General features: G+C 39.3%; 1 protein-coding gene across 3 annotated transcripts in view; it reads left to right on the top strand.

Annotated features, from left to right (window-relative positions):
• LOC140487024 (segment polarity protein dishevelled homolog DVL-1-like) overlaps positions 1-20,040 on the top strand; it is a 124,930-nt gene that overhangs the window by 71,433 nt on the left and 33,457 nt on the right. Inside the window, exon 1 of one of the 3 annotated variants that reach the window (XM_072586395.1) lies at positions 18,943-19,413. The exons of the other annotated variants lie outside the window; for them this stretch is intronic. Coding sequence (XP_072442496.1) covers positions 19,248-19,413 — 166 coding nt within the window. The 5' untranslated portion in view covers positions 18,943-19,247. Of the gene's footprint in view, positions 1-18,942; positions 19,414-20,040 lie in introns of those variants that run through there. 3 annotated transcript variants of the gene reach the window in all.

Raw genomic sequence — 20,040 nt, 5'->3', positions numbered from 1 at the left:
TGGGATCACCCATATCTGTGCTATTCTCTAAACTGTGCAACCTCAAAGGTGGCTGTCGCTTACCCCTAGAACAGGCAAAATAAGAATTAAAATCTGTATCTGGATTAGGCAATATTGTGGAACATTCCTTCCAACTCTGTGTTTGCAGCCTAGTTCCTGAAGTATAGGGCTGCAGGCGGTGTACGTTTGCATGTTTACCTTTAAAACAGGATGAAAGTAAGAGCTACAAAGAATGCTGCCATACATCATCATCATAATAATAATATGTTCAGGATGGCCTAGAATGGTGTTTTACAGTTGTGGTATGAGGATGATACAGGATGGTGTGTCACCTGAGAATAAAGTGTTCAGAAGGACAATTCAATAAACCAGGGAAAGGGTTCACACAGGACAGTGTGTTACAGGAAGTGGAGGAGTTCACTCTGCACTATACCATGCGTGATGTGTTCTCTCCACTTTCACCTACTTTCTGTGCCTGCTTCATGCTGTCTTGCCTGTCGTGCCTACTGTACACAGTCTTGTCTTTCATGTCTGCTTCGCGTGCTCCTACCTGGTGTGCCCGCTGTGTATGCTCTTGCCTGGCGTGCCCACTCTGTGCTCTCCCACTCATGTTAACTAACCTTAATTTGTGCTTTTGACAAGTCCTAGTCACAAACATTTATGAATACTGGCTAAATGTAGAACAGGGTGGTAGAACATTTCAAATCTCTCAATAACTTACTACCAAAACAAAAATATTTTCAGAGACAGCTGTTTGTCTACAGACAATCTGCTTCTCTCCATTAGAATTTTTGTAGCACCACAGTTGAACAGATGATGGCTGTCAAACTCATTCCGTTCCACTCCTAGCACCTGCAGCAGGCTGTGAGCAGCTCACAGACACGTGTAATGATCCTTAGAGGTCAGGAGTTCTCTCCAAACTTGGTTTATCATAACTTGAAAATAAACTTGAAATGGCAGAGTCTGGTATTGATGATATGCACAATCAAAATCTGGTTGTGTGTCATGACTAGGTAATCGTCAGTTAAAGTTATCATTTAACTCTCAGTTGCAGACTATAATTTTAGTTTTTACTGACGGGCTGTAGTTTAACTTTCCCCTTCCTATCAATGTCATTCCAGAGTGTAACCATCTTTTCTGTTATAGGCTGCATTTGAACTGCTATGTTTCTTCTCTCCACTTCTCAATTACAGGCTATAGTTCAACTCCCATTTGCAGACAATAGTTTAACCCTTTGTTATAAGTTGTCATTCAACCATGGTTGTTGGCATTCTTTCCTTTGAGCCAGAGTTTCCAATTTCAATCCCACTCTAGGATTTCAGAAGAAAAATCAAGGCTGATATCTTAACACCGTACTGACAAGGAGCTGCACTGTTAGAGATGCAGATTTTTGGATGCGATGTTAACTAAGGCTACTTTGTTATGATCCATCTAATGCAAGTCAGAATCCAACCTGGTTTGATAAACTAGAAGTTTTATTTTTGCTGTTTGGCTATCTTGATGGTCAGTCTCTGAACATATTCTCAAGAGACTGCCAGGAAGTTCCATTTGCAAATGAAAAATAAGGTATTTTTAAAACATATATATGCTGATGTAAGACAATTTTGAAATATTTGGAAGTACCCTATGATAAACAACAAAAAGATTCAACCATTTGACTCAGACACTCAACTTTAATTTCTTATTTAATAAGGTTGCAAATCTTTCCTTTTGGTGACTTCCTGCACATTCACTAAGTGTGATTCTGTCTATCTCTTCCCAAGAAACACAGACAGTCTAACTCACTGACGTTTGTCATTCTCCACTAAAGAAAATCTCAGGCTTTTTCCCTGTTATTTTGACTACTTTGAGGTTGCTAAACAGCATACCTGCTGGCATAGATCTTATGAACTTACTTTGCTTCTGGCCTCTCTTTTTCTAGGCCCTAAAAGCACAACCTTGTAAATATCCTTGTAGTTATACCTTCACTCGTCATTTTGCTTAAGTCACATGATTTCTTGGAAATGCTGTCTTGACCCACTGCTAAAAATTGTGTCTGACCTTTGTAAAAAAAAAAGTCACTTTCACAGAACTGAAACCAAAAACCCATTTACCCCTATTTAGAACTCAAATCCCCTCAAAAACTTAATACATTGTAAACCTTCATCACAATGCCTTTTCTCTCAGGTAGACATAAAAGATCCCATGACACGATTTGAGGAAAAATGGGTGAGCTATCTGCAGTATCCTGGTCATTATTCATTCCTCAATCAATAAGATTGTCACATTTCTGTTTATGGGAGATTGCAGTATACAAAAATTCCGTCCTGTTTCCTTCATTACGCAGTGACCATATTTCAAAAAATATTTTATTGGCTATAAAGTAATTTGAGATGTTCAGTAGTAGAAATTGTGCTCTATTAATGCAAGTCTTTTTTTTATTACCCTACCTTACAATCTGTAGTTAAACAGCTGTGATAGGAATAAATAAAAATAATATGGAATACTGTTCGATGACAGCAATGTCTGTGCACTTTTTTGCTCTGTGTGTATATGTGTTCACTTTAACTGCAAGATTTAAGTCAATTACATCTATAGACTGAGTTGAGAGTGCAAATCTAAATATATACTAGTCCTTGCAGGACCATTCCAGGTGCAAGTATGCTTTCACAAGTTTCACAGAATTTATGAAGTTTATCGTAATAATGACAAAAAATGATACTCAGTAAAAAAAAAAACTGTGTTCGGTCGATTCACAATGGAATATCAGCTTGTTCTTTCTGGCTGGCTGCTTGACCATAATTTTCATTCTGTCTTCAATCTTAATATTGTGCACCAAATGACAAAAAGGCACTGCCTAATGATCCTAGCAAGCTACTAGCTCCTATGCACATTCAGAGGCATCCCGAATCCTCATTGACTTGTCAATACATGAATAGTACATGATCAATCTCAGAATGACTGAACAGTGTGTGTACAATTCCTAACTTGGTTTCTTTAAAAGTGGTGATCATCTTACTGATGTCATTTCCTACAATATTCTGATTTGTTCCTTGAAATGCTGTCCCTTGCGGGATTATTCATTCAATCACCACTTGTATCCCTTAGTTTTTCAATTTTTTATATCCATTCCAAGAAAGTTAATCACCAGTAGAGCAATTTTTGCACTTGTGTGAGAATATGTAGTGCTACACCTTGTGATAGTCTGGAAAATTCCAATGCCCCTCGATATTTTTTAGTGAAAAAAGCCATGTGCAGCTCCACAATGACTATTAAAACCTGAAATAAGTTCATCGAATTTACTTTCAGAAGACCATATTGGATTCTTTCGTTCTCCAAAAAAATTAGGAGATACATTAGAAAAAATTAGACTTTATCACTACAGTGAAATAATGTTGCCAGATACAGCAAAATATACAAAATACCAGCAAACTAGTAGAGCTCAGTATAACCGTACATAACTAATATACCTAGAAATTATAAAACTTAACCATTTTAAAGCACAACATGTCCTGGAGTAAAAGCTTTTTATCTCAAAGCACTTTCATTCTGTTAACCTGAGTTTATATTAGCTTGGAATTGGCACAGTCAGAGTCCGGGCCATTTTGGGAGTGCCTCTGAGCGGAATCTGTAGTTGGTAGTAAGTGGTAAGATGTGAAATGTAATGAGGCATATTTCGAGACTCCTGTCTGTCCTCTGGCAGGCAGTTCCAGCTTTTCACTCACTTGCCTGGTGTAACTTGTCTAAATGCTCCCTGATTAATAGTGCTCGTTGCTGTTTGTGTATGAATGAAGCAGCAATCATCAGGAGAGGACCAAATGCACAGATAGGTACCAATATTGTATTTCAAAGTTGCTGTTCAAATTGGACCACTCTATTTACTTTGTGAAAAAGGCATCTTTCTGTCTATTTCACTGTTATAATGTACTCTCAGTTTCACAAGGGTGCTATATTTAAACAGCAGATATAAGCTGAACCTGCTACAGGTACTGGAAGCTTGTCATTGAAAGTGCAAGCATTTTTTCAATGACTTGATTCAATGACATGGTGCAGATGACAGCCAGTTCTATCTCACCACCGTGTCTCTTGACCTTTCACTAAATCTAAATTGTTAGCATCTTGTCTGGCAATCAGAACTGGATGAGCAGAAATTAAAACTCTATTCCAAGGGACTCTATCTCTCTTTCTGATAACTTTCTTGTGACAGGCTGAATCATGTTGTCCACAATCTTGATTCCATGTTTGACCTGAGATGTGTTGCCAGGTTAGTGTTATCACTATAACTGCCTACTTCCACCTCTTGAACATCACTCAATTCCCACCCCTACTTAAACTCATCTGCTGCTCTCCTGTGCCTTTGGTATGTCTAGACTTAACCATTCCAAAGCATTCCTATATAACCTCCAATATTGTACTCTCTATAAACGTGATGTTGTTCAAAGCTCTGCTGCCCCGCCTAATTCACCCCATTTCTTGTTCATTATCATCCCTATGCTCACTGATCTACATTGTCTCAGGATTAAGTTGGGCCTTAATTTTAAAACTGTCATCGTTGCTTTCATATTCCTCTATGATCATTCATCTCCACTTCCATAATCTCAGGCCACGGAATACCTGTACTGCTCTAGCTATTGTCTCTTGAATATCCCAAATTTCAATTTTTCAGTTGTAGCTGGGATCCAAACTCTGGATTTTCCTTCCTAAACGTCACTGCCTCTTTTAAGAAGCTTTTTAAAGCTTACTTCCTTGAGTAAACTTTTTGACCATCGCTTACTTTTCTTTGCCTTCCTCAGTAGTTTTACTATTTTTTTCCAAGTCCTTAAATGTCACTTGTTAAAGACCATACACTGTTAGTTAGCATATTTAGTCAGGTTTCAGGTTCTCTTGCTAAAGTAAAATCCGATCTGATAATCTACAGTTACAGAAGTTGGAACATGCATCTTTGACTTTCAATATATTACTACCTTCCATTTAAATCTGTTTATTTTTCTCTATCTTTCTCACTGATAGTTAATTGTCAATAATTACCACACTAAAAAATTGTAACATATAATCATAGTAATTGTATGTGTGTTGTATCTCCCTCAGTCTCCCTCTCTCTTGCACTGATACTGTACATAATATTTCAACATGTAATCATATTGTTACTGAGATTCTGTCAGGTTAATTGCATGTCTCTTTCTACATTTCTGTGTGTGCCTCGTTTAGCAATTGGCATCACAGAGCAGGAATTGATGTTAAAATACCTTACCTGAGCTTATTTTTGCTTCTTTATGCAGCACCCTCCCTCTGGCCTACGAATATTTTTTTTTCTATTTAATAGCTATTCCTAGCCTTACTTTATAGATTGTGCTTGTCCCTGAAGCTACCCATTTTGGGCAGGCAGTGATCATTGAATGGCTGGAAATTAATTGTTCAAAATCCAGGCACTAGAGATTTAACACGAGGGAACTGAGGAGGAGCAAAGAGGAAGCAAGGTATGGGATAAGGACCATGAAGTGGCCAGTATAAACGGTGCAAAGGATAATGAGTTGGTTTTCCATCACAGACTGTATCGAGGACTGTGGAAAGGCAGAATTGAGAGTACAGGAACAACAAGCTTTTGTATGGTACCTTTAATATACCACAAGGTCCCATGATGCTCTGAGTATTATCAATTAATAAAACACGTTTCACATTGAACCACTGGAGATGATATCAGGACATTTGCCCATAAGCTTGACCAAAGAAAAATGGATTTGTATGAATATCTTAAAGGAGGAGAGAAAGATAAAGAATCAATACATCTGGGAGGTAACGAAGAGATTGAAATTGAGGAAGTTCGTGAGACATGAATTGGAAGTCATTATGAAGGAAATAAAGAAATTAGATTGATCACTGGCCATGGTTCCTGGTGTCCATCTCCTTTTGCTTTTAATGACTAAATATTGTTAATTTTTTCAGATTAAGTATTGATACTGTGTAACCATTTACCTCTAGACCTGCAGTCTGATTCATAAATACTGTGGTGTTGCACAGAGCAGAGAATTACATGAAGAGCCAAGTAAGTTGATTTAGTCAGCTGCTTTCTCTCTCAGTGGACTATAGAGACTTGCAGTCCTTTCCTCTCTGTATTCTTTTGTGAAGCAAATGCTTAAGATGAATGCAACTTTTCAGCCCTTTATTAGATGTTTTCCAGATAGTCATTGTTGATTTCTCGGATAGTGTTTAATGTTAATGTGTTTGACTCAGTTGTCTAATTTTTAACATACACCAAAAGCAATCACAGGACAGGTTGACCTTAGTTTTCATGCCTCTGTCTGTTTTGAAATGGGGCTGGAGGAATTTAAAAATGTATATGGGATTCAGTTCTAGAAATGTTGCTCCCCATTTCCATGTATGGGATTTTTATGGCTCTGGTATAAGTATATGAGTAGCAAGTCAGCATGTGGTAACCCTGTTTCCTATTAGAGTTGATGTTTTGGACATGTTATTTTTATAGAATCAGATCTATTTTGTTAGAAAACATTGTAGCATCTCAAAGGAGTTGTGAATTTTGGAAGACTGTGGAGGAGTTGGGAACTTATTGACAGGTAAGTTAAGTGATGTAGTCAACATCAGTTGGTTGGATGTGTTTTACAGTTCATTTGGTGCCTAAATTGCTGTGCCAGAATGCATTTTTTATGTGAATGTTATAGTCTGGAGCTTTGGATAGTGATAGTAGAGACTCAAACTTAACTTCCATTACATGATTAGCCATGAATTGATTTCACTTTTATTACCTGCTTTTATTTTTTTTTTGACCTGCTCTGGAAGGATTTGAGGGTGATACTCACTCTGTTTGGCTGCATAATGAACACACATTCCTTAGACAGCATATTTTTAAGTGATACTCAATCTGGAGCTTCTGGCCCAAAATCAGGGATTCTACCCACTTTGCCATGAGACCTCCTTAACTAGATGGTCTATGATAAGTTAAATACATTTTTAATGCAGTGATTGATTATTAAACTCCCTCTTAAAAAGATAAGTGACAATTAAATTGAACAGAATTCTGTAAATTAGTTTTGGATTACGACATCATATAGATAAAATTCTCCTCTGTGTATAACAGTTTTAAGAGTCTGACTGTACTGTGCCACTTGGATATTGAACGTTCTTCTTTAAAAATTCAGCGATCTGCTGAATTTTTTGAGACCTTCTGGTATCCATCATGGCAGAAGTCACAAGCCTTATAATAAAGATGAGAAGTATTTGAAATGCTCATGAAACAGTCAAAATAAATGAAGTGATGCAAACTCCAGTTGCAAAACAATAATGAGCTTTTCACACGCCCATAGATCTATCAAAATAAACTGTCACTCAACATCTGATTCGAAGATATGCAGGTCTCTCAACAGCTCATAAAATGTTAAATCTAACTCAACATACAGTTTCTTACACAGTTCTATGAAGACTCTCTACAGAACTGAATTTACCAGTAGGTTTGGAGTTCAGCCTTGCATTCCTAATAAGATTCTGTCTCTCAGCTGTACAGCTAAAAGATGTAGAGCTGAATTCATTGAAACCTTTCAAACAGGCTGAACAGATGACCGCTGAAAATGTGTTGCTAGAAAAGCGCAGCAGGTCAGGCAGCATCCAAGGAACAGGAGAATCGACGCTTCGGGTATAAGCCCTTATGCCCAAAACGTTGATTCTCCTGTTCCTTGGATGCTGCCTGACCTCCTGCGCTTTTCTAGCAACACATTTTCAGCTCTGATCTCCAGCATCTGCAGTCCTTTCTCCCTGAACAGATGACTATCTGGTTCAACAAATGGCTGACTGTTTTGACAGATTAGCATGAGTTCTGCCCATAATGTATACTAGATAAATGAATGTGGAAGATATATGGGGTTGTGGAGGCCGCATTTGGGGAGGGGGTGGGGGGGCAGATAGGGGAAATGAGAAGCATGGAGGGGACTTGGGAGATAGGAATATTCAGATGGCATGGTGGTGAGTAGAGGGTGAGCATACCTAACAATTCATGCTTAACAATCAGTTGCAAAACTGGACTGATGTCCCAATGAACAGGGACAAGTATTCTAGCATAACTGCTTTGGCATCTGCCCTTCCCTGTTCCTGCCTCAGGCTTGCTCACAGATGTCGGGCTGCTGACTTCAGCCAGTCCAGGTGCTCTCCTAGTTAGAAAGTAGGATCACAAATTGGGGAATGGGGGTTGTACAACTTTGGTCGTCAGCACATAGGATGGTTGCTGAAGCCACATTGGGATGCTGCCTACTGGAAAGAAATATAAATACAAACATTGTGTGTGAAGTGGGGCTAGAGCTTGAAATGTTGATTGGCAAAAAAGCTAAGTTGAACACTGAGTGCCACTGGAACGCATGCCTGGACCTTCAGCATGAAGGGGTGGAAGTTGCAGGAAGAAAAGGCTGAGAAGCAGTTTCCAAACAACATTAAGAAAATGAGTCTCAAGAAAATGTAGAAATAAAGCCAGGAGTGGAAGAGTGAAACCTGCTGCTGGCTGAGGCTGAAAACCTTGCGGAAATGTTAAAAATTTATTGGAAGGATTTGTCTTGAGAATTTTAAGAGATGAGGATTTTGATTTGGAATGTTATGCTTGGATCAGGAATTCTATTTAATGAGGGTGACTGGGATGTGGTTTGGTCACGAGAAGTCTACTGGGATTGGGTGTGTAGAAATTTTAAGCAGACTGTGCCTATTCATGAAATTTGTTTTTTTCAGACCGTATTTGATTACTATTCTGTGTCCTCACAGGGCAAAGGAGAGGTTGTAAAGTTAGTTCTCTGCTAAGCATTGCAAAGGTGAGGTTTGAGGGGGTAGGGGTTCCTGCTGATTAATTCTGCTCCTCTGTTCTCAACCTTATTGTTGACTGAAGTCTTAAAACCAAACACAACATTCAAATGTTCCATGTCACCTCATTCTAGATAACAGCTGGTGTTTAATTAAATTAAATTAATAGTGCAGTGAGATTGTATTGAATGTCTTACATCATAATCAATTGAACAACTCTTCACAAAAAAACAATGAAATTGTATTAGTGAGGAAAGGCTGGTCAACCTGATAATTAAATGGCCCAGAGAGCACCCCCCTCCCCCCTTAAAAAAAGAAAACTCACACTGCTAGGGTGTGAGATGAAAAGACATAGTGACAAAATTGTGATAAAGTCTGCAGCAGTGCCTTTTCAGTGCTGTGATGAATATTGGCTTCCACACCAGTGTCATACATTACATACCCTTGATCTGACCATCTGAAGGGAAACATTACATTTTTTCACCAAGAAGCCATGTAATTCATATTGTTGATTAGCCAGTGATGTACCATATACATGTGTGTAGAAGTCTGAATTCTCCGATTAAATTTTCAGCCAAAAAAATAGAAATTCATCTTTTACATGAGTTATATTTTAAAGGGTTGAAATACACCTCCTCCCATTGTCTTATGATCATAAACCTGCTAGATTGGAGGCTGTTCTTGCCATCCCTGCCCCAGGTGTAATACAAAAGAGATCATAAAGTATTTTTATTATCACATCTTTATAATAATAACTATCATAGAGACACACATTAATTTGTGTGCACTGAGTTTATTAAAATCAAAAGCCATATATACAAATTTCTACAATTTAATTCCATTTACCTCACAATATAGAGAACACTACTTGTATTAAACATGCCCTGAATGTGTGGGAAAATTCATTAAAATCTACCCTGTTCCTTGAGAATCAAATAACATTCCCAATTTGCTTCATGAATTGAATCACTAAATTGATCAACAGCCTCATCATCTTCAGCAATTATCATCATAAATTATATTTTATAATATCATTCAAAAATCATCATTTGTGCCATGAAATGCATTGAATATCCCACATTTAATGAATGATTTCCATTCTGATTTCATTCCAGACCATTCTACAGCCCATTTATACAGGGTTGGACACTGCTTTCCTCGATGTCTTCTCCAGTTATCCAATAATCCCACTTCTTTCTGATGATACCCTTGAAGGACTTATTTAGAGAGAAATCCAATGGTTGAACAAGACTTTTAGCCCAATGCAATTTCACTGATATGAAATCTAACTTCAACAATATTATCATTGAAGAATTATCTAAATATGTCTCAGATGAGAGGACATTTTTTCTTTATGTAATCCTTCTGGTCAGAAACCTCAAATTTTCCTCAGCTGTATGTTTAAGTTACCTTTGTCCATCCACACCTCCACTATTGTGAATGTGGATGACTACTTACTTTGTGAATTGCTATTTTGGCAGTTTTCTCTGGAGTGGCTTGACTGTCCTGTGTTTTATCCCATCGGACACACTCAACAGCACAATGGCAAATCTACAGTCTTCATGGCAGTTATCTTCAGTAACATTATTTTCCCTCTGACGTTACTCACCACTTGAATGGCTGCATGTCCAAATTCGTGGGAGTCTCATCATGTTCCCAATGTTGCTCCTGATATGGGCACTTTTATACATGGGACCAATCGGTTAAGGACTAATAAAGGACAATTGATTCCAGCTTCTCCTCAGACAAGAGGGGCATGGGAACTCAAACCCATTGAGAAGTCTTCTTATGTATTAAAGTATATGCTGTTTACATGTTATGTGGTGTAATGTGTAGTTACAGCTATTTTTTTCTTTGTGTGAAGTGTACAATTAAATTGCCTGAACAATGGTATCGGTGTTGAGTGACTGAGTGAAGCTGGTTTGACCCCTAGTCAACCAGTGTAGCATAAATCTAAACAGAAGTTGTTTGATTACAATTTTCTGAAGTGTTCCATTCCCTTTGTTCAGTGACCTTTGCCAGTGTTGGTGAAAGTGGAGGATGTCTGTACCATCTGATAACATACCTTTTCCAGCTGTATGAATGTCCTGAGGGGCTTTTTGTGAAGCAAGTAACTAAGGACGGTTGGAGTTGACTTCTCTGCTGACCCTGAACAAAGCCCCAGGAGCTTGTCGTCAACAATTGTGCCAGATCACATACTGGAATGGGTGACATTTAGGAGTTGTTTTTAAATATTTATGGACAAAAATGATTAGGTTACAAACAGTAAAGGAACCAATTGGCTTATTTGGCCCCTTGGTTTGGGTGTGGGACTCCTGGTACCTCAAAAACAGGAAATTGTACCCTTTTTTGTGTTTGGATATCCTCTGGCAATTCCTTATAGTTCCCTTCAACTTAAAAGTTGCTAGATGTGTTGAGCAGTCCACTGCTAAATGCAGTATTTTCTCATTCTTTCTCTTCTTTGCCCCTCCACCCTGTTTGAGAGGACTCACCTCTAAGGGTCAGACATGGTGTATGCTTTTCTTGCTCTGTAATTAGGAGCTCACTGTTGGTATAATGCTGCTGTCAGTGTTCCAAAGATGAAAAGGATAGTTTTGCTTCGAGGCGATTTACCCATGAGGATGACCGAAGTCAACTTTAATCACAGATGGGCATTAGGTTGAGGAGAACCTGAGAGATGTTATGTACAAACTAAAACAGCGTGATTGTATAGAAGGGGAGCTGGGACAAATTGTCCTTTATTAGTCCTTAATCGATTGGTCCCATGTACAAAAGTGCTCATCTCTGGAGTAGCACTCACCATGATCACTGTTTGATCACTTGTGATAAAGCAGATTAAAGAAGGAACACTTTTTAATAGAAAGTCAGAATGCAATTGTTTCTTGCCTGCACATAATCACTTAAAGGTAATTCTATCAAACTTATTGAACTCCTTAATTAAAATAGAAATTGCTGGCCAAGCTGAGCAGGTGTGGCAGCATCTATGCAGAGAGAGCAAAGTTAATGTTTTGAGTTTAATGACCCTTCTTCAGAACTATGAATTCTTTGCTGTCCTTCAATCCATGGGCATTAAATAACAACTACTTGCATTCATATGGTCTGTTTAATGTGATGAAATATTCCAAAATAATTTGCATAAACAAATGAGACAAAATTTGACATCAGACCACATATACTATTTGGGCATAGCTTGGAAAATGATTTGGCTTTTAAAGAGCACCTTAACAGAGGCAAGAACATTTAGCTGAGATGGGGGCTAAAACTGGCTTTGATCCCAGAATTATCTGAGCCAACAGGATACACTGAGTTGAGTATTTACTCTTTCAACTGTTGGGCAAAACTCTTTTTCATCCAAAAGACCAAACAATGCACACTTGTTCCTAGGTCGGAAAGGGTGTTTTACTGTCAAGGTCAGTATACCATGGAACTGAGAAGTTGTCATCAGGAATTTAGTGCAACATTTGATTAGGAAATCATTATAAAAGGAAGTGCTTATTGCTGGGATGGTGGAAGAGATGGAATGTAAAGTCTGCTCAGCCTAATGGCTAATCCCAAAGGATCCCTGAGTCAACAAGACAAGCCTTCGTAAAGGAACTTTCAATACTAGTGACAGTTTGCTGAAAAGATTAGAATAGAGAGCATGCTTATTCTGACTACATACAGTACAATGTCAGAAGTCACACGACATCAGGTTATAGACCAACAGGTTTATTTGAAATCACAAGCTTTCGGAGCACTGCTTATTCATCTGGTGATGTGACTTATTGTATAATGTTAATAAAGTAAATATTTGAAGTAGAATAAAGTAACAGCATCATTCCCATAGGATTCAGTGGCTATAGCATAAATGCCTTCACAGTACCTCCGATTGTGGCCCTGGTATCAGCCACATTAAACCTGCAGCAGTTAGAAGGTGGGGAGAATCACTGCAGCACTTACAGTTTAACAATCAATTCCTTAAATCTCAATCCTTAACTTTTCAGCCGAGGTCACTGTGTCCTGAGTGAGACTGAGCATCACCTCTTATTTTTCCTAGTTCCTGAAATTCCTTTTCTGGCTCTGTTCTTATGAGCCTGCAATGCAGATTAAATCTTCTCATGTATGCTTTGTGCATTTAGATAATGTGCCTTACATTTCATCATATTTGCACCTATTCCTCTCATGGTTCTTATTCACTGATGCAGTTACTGTCAAAAGGCAAGTGTAATAAGAGAAGGTCCTGTCAAATAGTGTGTGTAACTAGTTGGCTTTATTGAAATCACATGGTTGCCATGATTTCAATGCAAAACAAATTCAGCTGTGTGCTAATTTTACTGTGCTAGTTATTATCAAGTTAATGTTATCCAATTAAGGACCTGTTATTCTCGCTGCAGATGCTGCCAGATCTGCTGGGTTTCTGCAGCACTCTTTGTTTCAGACTTTCAGTATCCTAACGTTAGTCAGGGCGAGTTAAATATTGATTTGTTTAATACTCATTATTAAATTAAAGCATTATTATGCTAATGCATCACTAGTTCATACCAATTATTATCCATTTCTAATCATATACAATTTCATGCTAGTTATTATACAGTTATGTGGTTCTCTGTTTTGTGGTTATCAATGTGGCAAATGACATCCTATATGACTGTGACAAAGGTTCCTCCTCTTCTCAATTTATCAACAGACTTTGACAAATTTGAGCACAAAGTCCTCCTCCAAAATATGTCCACTAAAATTAGATTGAGTGGGACTGCTCTCACTTTTATCTATTTAACCATAGCCAGATTATCACTTGTAATGACTTCTCTCTTTCTGCTGCACTGTCACATCTGGTAATGCCCAAAGATCCATCCTTGCCCCTACCTATTTTTAATCTTCATCTACTCTCTTGGTTGTAAATAACTTTGTTATTTTTACAGATGACACCCAGCTTTATCTCAACACCATCTTTTTTCAATTCCTGTACTGTTGTTAAATTAACAGACCACGCTTCTCCTACCTAGTACAGGATAAAAAGACATTTCTTCCAATGAAATATTAAGGGGACTGAACCCATTGTTGTTGTGTCTGTTCCAGTCCCTAGTTACTGACACTATCCTCTTTGCTGGCACCAGTCTGTAATTAAACCAGTCTGTTTCCAACCATGGTGTAACACATGATGTAAGATGAGTTTCTAATCACATACAGGATGACCCCCGTATCCGCGGTTTCAGTTACCTGTGGTTTACCATGGCCCGAACATACTACAGGGAGCCTTCTGGAACCAAGGAGCTGCTAGAAAGGTAGCTTTCCCATTTAAGTGAATGGGTTTGCTCCTGTCCGTGGTTTGAGCTTCTGCGGTAGGTCTTGGAATGTATCCCCCACGGGTACATTGGGGAACTACTGTATTGTGCCATGACTATGACCTCCTATTTATGCCTCTGTATCATGCACCACCTTCACACTTGTATCAGCTTATCTGCTGCAGAAGCTCTCATTTATGTTTTCATCACTACCAGACAATTATTTCAACATAGTCTCAACTTGTTTCCCTGCGTAAACTTGAGATCATTCAAAACCCTGCTGCTTTTGTCTTGCCTTGCACTATGTCCTGTTTGCCCATCACCTCTGCTTATCAACCTACACCGGCTCCTGGTCAAGCAGCATCTTGATTTTAAAATTCTTATTCTTGTTTTTGGGTCTCTGTGGCATCAACTTCTATATCCCTATAATCTCCTGCAGCCCACAACTATCTGAGAGAGCCGTACTGCTCTAACTCTTACCGCTCAATCTTCCCTAACTTTAAGCACTCCAATATTGCCTTCAGTGTCTGAGTGGTCAGGTCTGGAATACTCTCCCTACCTTTCTCTACCTCTCTATTGTTGGCTTTCTTTCAGACACTCCTTAAACCAATCTCTGTGTCTAAGCTTCTGGTCATCTGACCTAATATCATCATATGTGCCTCAGAATCATATTCTGTTTTATAATATTTCTGTGAAGCCTATGGTGATTTTTCTATTGCATTAAAGGCACTGTATTGATGTAAGTTACTTATACCTTTTGATATTTTGAATATTTACACTTTCAGAAATCTCCTATCACTGTTCTATAATGTTGAATATATAGAGTGGCAGAGTTTGCAGGTCACACACAAGGATCAATCTGTGTCCATCAGCAATGATCAAACACTAGCAATTCCTTGGTGTCTGAGGAAGTGCTTTCTCTCTCATGCATACACACAAATACTCAGCTTGAGGCCATATTCAGTGCTCTTAATGGCAGCATTTTACTTTCAACTTTTCTTTTTATTGGGATCATGTGGGGAGAGATTGATGGGAGTGCAGATGGTTCATCTGTCAACTGAAGAACTTTTGTTTGTAGTAAATATGCTAAGAAATACAAAATCCTGTATTAAACTGGTTGTAAGGGCTCTCGGAAATCTGGTTTTGGGCTGGGAATTGATGAGAAAGTAGCACAGATTGGATGTGTGAAATAGATGGAGAGGGAAATCAGCTGCCTGTTTTACACTCTCCCAGTTTTCTTCCCTGTTAAATTTGGTACCTACGATTAATTTCAAGTCCCAGATGTTCAGATTATCAATGAGATTCAGTGCAAATTAATGTGTATGTTAAAATTGAATTCTTGAGAGCTGTTAATGTAAATCAGAATTTATGAACTGAAACGATGCAAAATGCCATTTTTATCCACTTGGGTTTGAAGGAAGGTCTTCACTCTCTTTGAATGGCACAGTGATTCTTCTGTCATGTGAGGAATGCAACAGCAGGTGTTTTATTATGAACTATTTTAAAATGCAGAAAGAAATTCTTAAAACCAAGGAAAAGAAGTTTGGGTAGGAACTGATATTGATGAAATGTTTGGATCGAAGGTTAATTAAAGGCGCCATTCTTTTGTCAGACTGCAGTTTTCACAGTTCATTTGCATCTTTCATGGAATGTAAGTATCACTAGCAATGCCAGCATTTATGTCATCAACAAATGGTGATGAGCTGCCTGCTTGAACTGCTGTAGTTCTTGTGGTGAGGCACACCTGCATTGCTATGAGGGAGGGAGTTCCAAGATTTTCACCCAGCAGCAGTGAAGAAATAGCAATATATTTTCAAGTCAGGCTGGCTTGTGAATGGAAAGGACCCTGGAGATGATCGTCATCATTTTTGTGCCAGATACCCTTGTTCTCTAAATGGTAAGAGTTATGGTTTTGAAAGGTGTAGTCCTAGCAGTTTTGGCAAGTTGCTGGCAGTGCATCTTATAGCTGGTAGCACCACTGCACATAGTGATAACGGTGGAAGGGTAAATATTTCAGCTTGCTAATTGCAACCAACCAATTAACTTTCCAGTCACTGATTATACTAAGAAATACGAAGGGATTTAGCCTGGAATAGTGCATCAAGTGAGCTGCAACCAGGTTGAGAAGGGCTGCTGTCTAAAATTAGTCAAGCAATATCATGTGTTATCATCTTCCAGAGTGATATGACAGTCCGGGAATGGCCTGGTCTCTTTAATATGCATGCAGATATTCATCATTCCAAAGAACGCAGAACAATATAGCACAGGTTTAGGCCCTTCCATACCAAAACTGTCTTCACTTACAGGATCTGTATCCCTCCATTCCCTTCCTGTTCATGTATTTGTCCAGGTGTTCTTGAGTGCTGCTATTATGTCTGCTTTCACCACCTCTTCTGGCAGCACGTTCCAGGCAGTCACCACCCTTTGTGTGAAAAAGTTGCCTCACAAATCTCTTTTAAACCCATTCCCCCCAGCCTGAGTCCCTAGTAATTGACCCATCCGATCTTATTGAGAAAGGCAATGTTACATAAGTGTTGCTCCGTCACAGTGGGGAGTATTAAGGGAGTTGGAGGTGCCTTTTTTTGGTTAAACATTATACTGAGGCCCTGTCTGTGTTCTGGGGTTGACATTTAACAAAAAACCAAGTGTGTTTTCTGAGCAAATCCCACGTTCAGTTCCTCATCTGTACTGAATTAGATAATTGAAGCTGGGCCTCCGACCCCTGCATTTAGCCTCTTCACCCCTGTATGACTGAGGGGAAAATCCCTCTGGATTCCATCTGCTCATTGGTGATTTTCTGCAGGAAAGTGTATTGATGCAGGGATTGGTTAAGGAGAGGATCAAACGTCAGTATGATGTCTTGATTTTGGAATAGTCTGCCTGTTCTCAACTTATAACCTCGCACCGAAAAATGCACTGTTGACGAGAGTCAGCTCCATCAGGAAAGGATGGAATCTGAACCTAGTAAACTGATTTCCTTGTGAAAGTCAGCACTTCAGGAAAGAAGCAGAAAAAAGTTGAGCAATATAAAAATTAAAATTTTGAAATCAAAACAACGCAACTTAGAAAATGACCTTGGAATAAACAAAAAATAGGCTGTGGCAGGGAGGGGGTTAACTTCAAAGCTGGGGAGAATGGTACCCGTTGATACAAAATGGTGCTTCAGTTTCGGTTGCCGCTCATTCAGTCCTTCATAATAATAAGGTGCCTGAGGCAGGCATTGACGGTCTACAGAAGGGGGAAGAGAGAGAGAGAGGCGGGGAGGGGAGGGGGGATAATTTGCATGTGCTGTTGCTATTGGATTCTTGTCGACTGTTGCGACTACCCCTCACTGCCTGAAAAACAGAAGATCTCTGTCAGTGAAATAGTCTCATTGTATCACAGGTACATAAGCTGCTGCAGACACAGTTCTGTATACTGTGTATAAATTAGCATGCTTAACTCTTGCTCGCATCTCTGGGAAGTTGCTGTGCTTCTTTACAGTAAGTAATTTATGATCTAATCTAGGGTGTTTCAATGACTGTTCCAATTCAATGTTTCTGTGTTAATATTATTAGCTATTAAAATGTGCTCATCAGTAGGTATCTTGTTGCCATGCTCTGTACCTGTGCACAGCTAGTCTTTATGGCCTCTGTTGCTCCCAAAATTAGTGGTTTTCTGCATAACTTAAGCAGAACCCTGCTGTTAAACTGTCAATTGTTTATCGATTCACTGTATCACTGCTGTTCCTGGGATTCGGCAGAGTATGTTAAGAGTCAATTTTCTGCATCCAGCTACTGATGTGGGGGGATTATTTAAAGTGAATTGTTAAGTCACAAATTTAAAATCTTTCACTGGGGTTCTGACTGACTCTGACACTACTCCTGTGCCAGCCATTGCCTCTGGCTGATGATACATCAGCTGGGTGTCAAAGAACTTCAAGATTGGCCACTATCATGTCTACCACTGAATCAATGGGTAATTTTATTTTGATAATGTCGCATTTACAAACTGTCCACTGTTTAAAAACAAAAATCTGAGAGGAAGACAAGAGAAAATCGCCGAATGATTGCAGACACTGAGTAGGATGCAATGCTGAATTATATTTCATACAACAAAGAAGTCGGATTACTACCAATTCACACATTTACCAGATAATCACCAACTCCCTAGTTACCTAGAATCTCACTGCTCAGTTATTACCTTTATTAAGTATACCACCATTGCTATCTGTCAGTAGTAATACAGGTTAATGCAATGTAAGATCAAATGAATTAGCTGCAGGTATGCAAAAAAAAACTTCTGTGATGGTCAAACTCAATCATTCTCATTTCTAAAGAGAAATATGATCAACTCCTAGAAGTTGGGTTTTGGCAGCAAACTGGTTGCTCAGATGCATTGGCACAGTGTGACTTGCATGCCTCCTCCACATCTGTGAACACCAGGGGAGAGTGTAGGTATGAGGGCACCTGGCCTACCATTTCCTTTACATCTTCAGCCCCCATTACTTGACTGATTTTGAGGTTGCTTTCGATGTGGGGTTGACCTCCATCTAACCAAATCATAAATTGTTTTCACTTTCATTCTTGTGGATAGTTTGATACTTTGTGTAAGGTAATCTTCCTGGCATTGTGCAACATGTGCCGTTAGAACTGCATCCCAGTAGCTGGGAGCATTATCTCACCACATAGTGTGTCACATAGACCAGCAAGCTTCCAGCTATCATTCCACCAGTCAGCTAGGGGAGCACTTTGATGCTACAACTGATCTCAGAGTCCCTGGATTAGAAAGGGGTAAATCAGCTAGGGCTGCTGCTGTCAAATACACCTCAATCTGTCAGCATGTTTTAGTGAGTGTTCAACTTTGTTGCATAAGAGGGGCAAGTTCCAATTCAGGGATGTACGCAAGGTGAGTTGTAGATGCAGAATGTGGAAATAATGATGTAACTTTCCCACAGATTGTGGCTGTCACCATTCAAGGGCCAGCATACATCTACAGTGTGGCAAATGATGCCCAACGGAATCTTTCAAAGGAACAGCAGATTTACCACTTTTCCCTGAAGTAGCCTTTGGATTTGCTGTGGATCTGTTTTGCCTTCTGTCCCAGTTGCATATTTCTGTATTGTGCATATGGGAATACAGGTGACCTATCGCTTCAAGGATTGCGCCACACTTGGAACAGGAGGACTGTAGCTCCCTCGTTTGCTTGGTACAAGGGCGAGTTGTGATACCAGCAATGGTTACGTCTAGGTTCTGGCAGTGCTTTGGAAGAAACCGACAGAGACCAGATTCCACACAATGCTCTTCTCAACTGAATCGGTGCCTCCAATCTGGACGCTCTCTATTGAAACCACTGCAGCCATTGCGATGCTTTCCTGAGTCACCACCCCGGGTTTATCAGTGTAGGTATAAAACGGCTGAAGAAATATATGGCGTCAACCATGACACACTCTAGTGTGGATCCTGTCTAAATTGTACAAGAGTAAACCAGCTATTGGCACTTAGCACCAACTGGAACAAGGGAGGATGGATTGGCCCTTTATTCAATTATTGCAAAACAAGCAAAGCTGTATTTATATCTGAACAATTTGCAATCTGTCCAACTTCTAAAGATGAAAAATATGAAATACCTCACAAAGTGACACAGAGCCCCATTTCCAACTCCTCCACACTTAGCTTAATTCCCTTCCTCCACTCTTCACTCACCCTTGCCTGTTCCCTTATCCTGGCCTCTTCCCTCAACCTTGCCCCATCCCACTTCGACCCACTCTTACCTTAATCCTATTCCCATCCATGCCTCAATCTCATTTTACCCCAACCAAATCTCAAGTTAATGTATCCCAGCCTCCCTCCTTGTCACTAAGTCAGCTGGCTTCTGCAAGCTGACCTGAATTTCCTGTTCCACACCCTGCTCTGATTTCCTCTCTAGCAGACACTGACTTACTGAGTACAACTTCACAGGCTTCATTTGCTTTACCATCAGTGTCAACTTCATACGTGCCTTTCTATGGAATGAGGTGTCACTATTA

Source organism: Chiloscyllium punctatum, chromosome 16, assembly GCF_047496795.1.
Source record: "Chiloscyllium punctatum isolate Juve2018m chromosome 16, sChiPun1.3, whole genome shotgun sequence".
Taxonomy (NCBI): Eukaryota; Metazoa; Chordata; class Chondrichthyes; order Orectolobiformes; family Hemiscylliidae; genus Chiloscyllium; species Chiloscyllium punctatum.
Note: the sequence above shows the minus strand (reverse complement) of the source record. Positions and strands in the feature narration are given on the sequence as shown.